The 8,038-nt window shown below is 43.5% G+C and overlaps 1 protein-coding gene across 3 annotated transcripts in view; it reads left to right on the plus strand.

Moving 5' to 3' along the window:
• PLEKHD1 (pleckstrin homology and coiled-coil domain containing D1) overlaps positions 1–4,970 on the plus strand; it is a 63,513-nt gene extending 58,543 nt beyond the window's left edge. For all 3 annotated transcript variants that reach the window (XM_077263258.1, XM_077263266.1, XM_077263275.1), the window contains one exon: positions 1,609–4,970. In XM_077263258.1, coding sequence (XP_077119373.1) covers positions 1,609–1,766 — 158 coding nt within the window. In that variant the 3' untranslated portion in view covers positions 1,767–4,970. The remainder of the gene's footprint in view (positions 1–1,608) is intronic.
• Positions 4,971–8,038: the final 3,068 nt, after the last annotated feature.

Genomic DNA, 8,038 nt, shown 5'->3' on the forward strand with positions numbered 1-8,038 from the left:
AGGGTCCCTGTCAGGGGTGGGATCCTGACAGAGGCCTGGCAAACAGAGAGAAGGCTACGGGACCGCGCCTGCACTTCATAGCGGCGGTGCCCTAAGAAAGGACAAGAAGCGAGATTTATTGTGCTGAGTGAGAAACGAGATCAAAGCAAGAAGGAGAATACCAGTAGGAGTCGTGCTGTAAGATCGAGGCAACATGCTACTGAGGCGTAAACAACCGGCGGCCGGAACGCCGAGGAGGTACAGAGCTCTAAGCCATACTTCAAACCAACGGCAGGACAGTCAGTCACAGGCGGGCTGTCTCACCTTAATCACCTACGCAGACATAGGGGGTAACCTTTGGAGAGGGGCGACTCTAGGGTCCCGGAAGAGCTCCGAGCCTACCCGTCATACGGCTGACGAAGGCTGTGCGCCGAAACGCGCGTCGGGGTGATGTGGTGACCGCTGGCTTCTTTCTGTACCCCCTGCTAGTTGGACGAGCGTTCTGTTATTCTCCCATACTTGGTAGGTTTTATGATTCTCAAGGGATTTGCCGGTATCGTCCTCCCTATTTTGAGCATCGGCAGTAATACTGATTAGATCTGCTATATATGGGGGTATGTGAATGTTTTATGCACTGTGAATTCACTTATGTGCAGTACTGCACAAATGTATTTGTAACTTATTGTGATTTATAGCCGCGGTGCACCCATCCCGGTTTCTGTTGCTATATGTACTGTGGTCTTATCCACCATTTTTACTCTTGTATATCTAAATTTTGTTTAATAAAAATATACTCTTTTACCACACTTGGGCCTGAAAATCATCTTCTGTTCGTTTGGTTGTTAGTTTTGATATTGATGATTGGCCATGTACAAGTCCTATTTATAGTGACAATATAATTGTTTAATATGTTCCGGTACTTTGAAACATGACGTCACTTGGATTTTTGTTGGTGTTTGTTCATACAGGACAGTGCAAGATGGGTGAGGAGTATCCAACTAGTGAATTTTTATTTCCTTGCAGTGAGAGAAGATGTGTGTTTTTTTTTTTTTACTTTTCTTTAAAACTCACTGGCGAGCTCGTGTAATTAGGGCATGCAGACTAGTTATAAAGGAACTTAGAAGGTTATTTCCATTTTCAGAAAAGAGTATTGTTGTATAATGCTTGTAAATACAAGCAATTTTGCAATTTGCAGCTTATTCAAATTTTCAGTTGTTCTTGAGATATTGACGCTTTTCTTCTGTTTGTAGCTTGTTGCCATGGAGACAGACCACTGCTGCAGAACATTAGAACATGTACAGGGCTAACAAGGTTTTCACTATTGAGTTTATAAGCATTGGCCAGGATGTTACCTCCCAGTCTGAGCCAACTTCAGCACAATGCTTAACAACTAGACAGCAACGGTGCTCGGTCTCTTAGGAAAATAACCATTTATGAAGATGTGATTAACTTTTTAAGCTGTCACTAGAAATTTTTGGGAACTGTTATGGGGCACTCTAGACAGTCTTATTTATAATGCATGCAAAAGTATAACTGCAGGGACATATCAGCATCTTCATCACTTTTCTGTTGTGCTACTTTTTACTATTGACACCCCTTTTTTTGACATTCACCCTGTCTGTTTTGCAGTAAGGCACTCGCACTCTTTCTTGATGTCTCCGGCTGAGACCACCGACATCCAAAGCCTCAAAGAAGCCGCCAGAAACTTGACAAGAGATAAACATTTTCGGGAAACTCTCTATCAGATCATCACTCAGAAGGAGCCTTCACAAGGACATGACAAGTGACATCCATTTACCATGAGGATTGTGCCCACATAAAGCCCTTTCTAATATCGGCGTCTACCTGTGAACAGTGTGTGCAGTTTTTCTATCAGTGTTTAGAATATTGCTGCCAGGCTTTCATGTACAACACCACTGTGTCTGCATGTGCTGAGAAATGCCCCCTAACACACAGACAAAAGTACAGTTCCAACACAGCTCTGCCTCCACCTCCTAACATGGATCCTGTCCTTTGTCACCCACAACGTCTGCCCTCTCCAAGTGTCATGTTCTCTTCCAACACTCATTGTCACCCTGTCTCTCAAAGACTGTGTCATTAATAGCACAAACTGGAGTAAACTGTCAAATATTTTTTAAACCTTGTATCATGATCAGGTGTGTCCTGCAGCATTACATGGCCTATAAGTCGCCTTACACTGGCATGTCATTCTCCACAAGAAGGAACGTTAACCCTTAGACCACAGTCAGATTCCCTGCAAACAGCCAAATCAGATCTCATGCTTTGCACTCAGTAGCGGCAGCATCCTGAAACACACGTGTCTGGAAATTGAAATTCTGCTTTGGCTTTTATTCTAAGCCATGTGGCAAGGCTTGTTAAAGGGTCGATATTGACGCTTAGGATTGCTACTTCCATTAGATGGCATTAGAGTACAAGTTCTCTTCTACTCTGAAGAGGCAACTTGCATATTTTATTTTTCCAAAGGAGCATGCATGGCTTATAAGTCTTACACTGGCATGTCAGGCATGTCACTCTTCACAAGGAGAAACATTACCCATTAGAATACAGAGAAAACAAACAGCAATGGAGGCAAGATACCCTTCCTAATTCAATGCATCATACGGTTGCCGAGATATGGGCCTTTTTATATAGTGCTAATTTTGATTGTCTTTTCAAAGGAGGCGTGACCCCTTCGGCATAAAAAAAACCACAACTTTTTCCCGGTCTAGTTATGTCAGGGGTTAAAGGGCCACTGTCACCCCCTCCAGCCCTTATAAACTAAAAGAGCCACCTTGTGCAGCAGTAATGCTGCAGTCAAACAAGGTGACTCTTTTAGTTTTTGTTGCTGATATTCCCACAATAAAGGTATTTATAATTTTGCTCAAATACCTATCTTTGTACCTGGAGGCAGGTCTGAAGCCTCCTCTTTGAAGCGCCCAACTGCCGTCAGTCATCTCTTCTGGGGCTATTGTCGCACCCCCTCAGCACTGTTTTCGTCCAAAATCCGGCGCCTGCACTCTGCTCTTGCTCTTCTGCCTGGAGCAGGCGCATAGAGCATTGGCCGTCCTAGCTCTGATGCCGGGTTCCGGTCTGCGCCTGTGCGGGCAGTGCGGCCACCCTGTTACTGAATCCCCGCCCTGCATTGTGTTATGCATTATGCACAGTGCGGGGCTGGGATTCCTGGGCATGCGCACTGCGCTTGTCAGACGCTATCAGATATTCACAATTGTTTTTTTTTTCTGGTGTGTATTTTGTGAAATCTCTGTTTGCGGAACAACTGGGCTTTTCTTTAGAGTCTTCTTTCCTTGGTGGCGTGGTCTTTTACCCTCTCCTTCCCAGACACTGTCAATCACAGCACAAGTCTGCTAGACTGCTAGATCAGCTGCAAACTGTAATTGGCAGCATCTGGGATGGAGGGGTCAAAGCCCACACCCACAAAGAAGACTTTAAAGAAAAACCCAGTTGCACTACAAGCAAAGATTTCACATACCGTGCTCCAAAGGCAACAATGAGAATATCTCTGCAATGAAGTGATGCAACGCAAAATGGAAAAGATCATTAGAATCAGGGGAACTCGGGGATTTTCTTTTTACAAATTATTTAATTCAATTTCTTTGGAGCCACTGACAGATACTCTGTAAAGTGTAACCTTCGTTTCAGGAAAACTTGCAGCAGAATGTCTGTGTCTGCCTCTCTAGCTCCTCCTTCCTCTTTCCCCCTCCTCTCCACATAGAATTTCATGAGCACCAACTGTCATCAACTATTTCAGTAATGCGAATGTTTGCATTCACTGAAGACAGATGCTACCCGTGAATTGAGAGTAAATGTTCAGGCCAGGAGAAAGGAGCAGATATATAACAAAGTTTCTCATTTTCACATGTATAATTGATTTATGGGAAAAAAATAAAACAACGGTTACTCTTTAACAATAAAAACAAATTATTCTTCCTTATTAGTGACTGGGATGTGCAGCTTAGGCATGAAGGGGGTTTTATATTAATTCTGTAATAGAATGAAACAGGATGGTAGAAAGAAGGAGGGTGGGGGCAGATCTATTGAACTTGTCTATCTATGCCTGCCAAATTAAATTGACCATGACCCAATTAATAAGGTAATATATCTTGGAAGCGCTACTCCTTTTACTGCCTACTCCTAGGGAAGCATAATCTTAGTGATTGATATAACTGTGTGAAGTTAAAGTGCTTTGCGATTGAAAATTTTTTATCTTCTATCTACAGGACCCCCACCACTCTGTAAAATAGGGTCCTGAGACAATAGTCCAGGGAAGATTAAATTGAATAGTGGTCACTCTATTACTATCAATTCAGTATCTGGCAGAAGGCGCTCTGATGTCTTTGTCCCTTCCATAGACATGACAACCACTTCATTCAACCTTGGGATGAAACTGAATGGAAGGAGACACAGATTAGATATTAGAAAAAGCTTTTTGACAGTGAAGGGGATCAATGAGTGGAACAGGCTGCCACAAGAGGTGGTGAGTTCTCCTTCAATGGAAGTTTTCAAACAGAGCTGGACAGACATCTGTCTGAGATGGTTTAGTGATTCCTGCATGGGTGTTGGACACGATGACCCTGGAGGTCCCTCTAACTCTATGATTCAATCACCTCTGGAACAAGAGCTTGAGATCCCCATCTTATTGATTGATGGCCTCCTACATTTATGTAGATAGGTGACCAGGGCTTTTTTGTGGGCAGGATATTTGATGCTCTACATTAGAAAAAATGAATTTTTCAACTAAAAATGAAATGGTGTTGAAAAGTTGCTTAGTCCACAACGTTCATGTTCACATATATATTACATTCTAAGAACACTTTTTTTTGCTCACATTGCATTTACTTCGACCACAATGTCCTTTCCATATCTCTTTTATTTACAGTGATAATGTAGTGAATGTAGTGAAGTTTTCCTAGACTAATCTCAGTAGATGTTTCTTTAATAAACAAAATAAAGCATTTTCTGGGTCAGCAGAATGTTTCATGTTTTACTTATATCAAGCAAAGTGTTAATAGCTGCAAGGTCTAGAGATATGTGATGTACTGCTACATCAGAGAAGAAAGGAGAGCCATTTCAAGTGTTCTTACTGATGGGCATTATCAGTGCTAAGAGCCAGTCTTGTAACCATCACTGATTATAACCCAAAAAGAGTATTTAGAGACACAAAGTCAATCTTATAAAGAAAATACTTTATTAAGCAAATAAATCACATATAACACCAACACAAAACAAATCCACATATTTTCAAAATACAAGTGCCATCGATAGATACGATTTTTAAAAAAATATATAGACACATTATTGGGAAGCTCAAAAGTCAATAATAAACAGAAAAACAATGTATGAGGACACATGATTGAAAGGTACAAGAATCAATGAACGCATGATTGGGAGGTTCAAAAAAGGATTGGTGTGAGGGGGTCGTGGTATGTCCCTACATGATCCTTTATGTGATTGAGGTTTTTGTACCTTCCAATCATGTGTACTGATATATTCTGTTATTCTGTTTATTATTGACTTTTGAGCTTTTCAATTGTCTATTAGTGATGAGCGAGCACTCGGGTGCTCGTTGCTCGGGTCGAGCAATTTGTAATACTCGGGTACTCGGCCAGAACAACGAGCCCAATGTAAAAGGGAAACCTGAGTATTTTTACCGCGATCCCCCCCGGGAGTCCTTTTAAAGGGACTCTGTCACCTGATTTTGGCGGGCCCTGTGTCCGGTCCGATGGGCGGTGTTTTCTTTTGTTTCATGCACTTCCTTCCTTTCCCGCTGGCCGCACTATTTTCTTGAATGCGAGTTGGTTTCCTCCATAGTAATCAATGCATGTTTACAGGTTTTGCAATTATTTGTACCGCATTTGAAAAATCCAGCACAATTAAGCCAAGTTTTTTTGAATTTCCCATTCTCCAGACGGAACATGCTAGGTGAAACTTTGTTGCCAATTGTTGGTGCTCTTCTAGATACCACATTTACATCTGAATATAAGATTTTAGCAAGTTGCTTATCTTCATGCAAAATTGGTAAATATTTATCTATGATTCTTTTAATTCTAGTAAATTGCGAGCTATATTGAAAACAAATATAAGATTTTTTTATCATGTCAGTATTGTGACTGCTGTTTGTTGATGGCATAATTACTAGATCTGACTTGTCTTTTAATTCATTTAACGCTTGGTATTGTTTTTTAGAAAGATTTCTATGACCTCCTTTACTAGAATTAACTTCATTATAGAGAGTTGTTAGTTCTCTTTCCACAATTTCTTGGAAACGGTCCATACAGTCTGATCTAGTTTGGATGAGGTAAAAGTATGGATTTTTTGTGGTAAAGTTGTAAGATTGATTAACATATTCATGATCTAATAATATGTTTGGACCCAGTTCCTGTAAAGTAACTACCAGGAAGTAGCGTCCTCTATCTTCTGCAGATCTTCATTATGACCAGCATGATAGCCGAGTGGATGGGATTCGTTGGCTTGTTAATACACCAACTAGCCAACTATACTGATTTTCTAGGTGAGTAAATGATGTGAGGATCAAGTGCAGCGCGCCAGAGTCCTGGTCGTTGCAGTAACATCGCTCTGCCGCTAAGGGGAGTGATGGTACGTCTGATTGCACTAAAAGAGTTCACCTTGCCAGGTATCACAGTCACACACTACACTTCACACTCCGGCCACCAGGGGGAGCAAAAGGTTCTATGTATTAGGCCACTCCTCACACTCTGGTAAAACTGGGGGTTGGACAGGAAGTTAGGGAGAAAGCAGTCTGGGAGAGTTCCAGAGAGGACCTGTCAGGTGTGGGATCCTGACAGCGGCCTAGCACAGACAGATCGTTATGGAGCCGTGCCTGCACCTTATTGCGGCGGCATCCTAAGAAAGGATACGAAGCAAAGTATATTGTGGAGAAGTAAGAAACGAGATCACAGCACAAAGGAGATAAAACCAGTAGGAGTTGTGCCCCAAGATCGGCAACATCCTTCTGAGGCGCGTAGCCGGTGGCCAGAACGCCGAGGAAGTAATAGACACTACGCATTACTTTGAACTACGGCAGGGCAGTTAACTCTAGGTTGGCTGGCTCACCTTTACACCTAATGAAGACAACGGAGGCAATTGTGGGAGAGGGGCGTCTCTAGGGTCCCTATAAAATAATTCCAGGCCTACCCCATCATACGGGTGCGTCCTATCCATATCATCTGGGGGACGGAGAGAGAGAACAGAAACAAACACGAAAGTTGTGAGGACTATCCCGTGGTGCTCAGCAGGGAGGTACTACAACACACAGGCGCTAGTAGGAAGGCTACTGATTTCCACCTGCAAAGGGAACTCTGGAGGTGCCTTTGGACAGGCCTGTTTCAGCCAGCCCTGTTAGCAGTGCTCTGGATTGTGCATGCCGAAGCCTTCAGTAAAAAGGTAAAGAGACTGCAACCCTGTGTCCTTGTCATTTACTGAGACCTACACCATCGCTTACATCTTTTATTGGGCGCCCCTTAGCAGGGCCACGGACCGGGTCGGGCCACCGTGACATCCCCAGAACCGAGGGACCCGGTACCGAGTACCCCGCTGCCCTGCGTCTGGGGGCCGCTCCACATAGGCGGACATACCGCTGGTTCAACCTGTGCAACTGCACCGGGGCCCTGAGCGGGAGGGGTCCCCGAAGGACAGAGAAAGCAAGGTGGTGTATGACAGCTGGCGGCAGTATTACTGCTAACAGGAGAAGCAGGGGGGCCGCTCTCCTGCACGTATGTGATATGAAGGTCAAAAGGGCCCCCTTCCTGACCTCTTCTGTTAGGATATGTGCACACGTTGCGGATTTTGATGCGGATCTGCAGCGGATTGGCCGCTGCGGATTCGCAGCAGTTTTACATGAGTTTACAGTACCATGTAAACCAAAATTCGCAGTGCACATTCTACGGAAAAGAAACGCGCAGAAACGTAGCGTTGCTTATTCTGCAGCATGTCAATTCTTTGTGCGGATTCCTCAGCGGTTTACACCTGCTCCTCAATAGGAATCTGCAGGTGTAAAACCACAGGTGGAGTCCGCACAAAA

This window comes from Ranitomeya variabilis, chromosome 1 (assembly GCF_051348905.1).
Source record: "Ranitomeya variabilis isolate aRanVar5 chromosome 1, aRanVar5.hap1, whole genome shotgun sequence".
Classification (NCBI taxonomy): Eukaryota; Metazoa; Chordata; class Amphibia; order Anura; family Dendrobatidae; genus Ranitomeya; species Ranitomeya variabilis.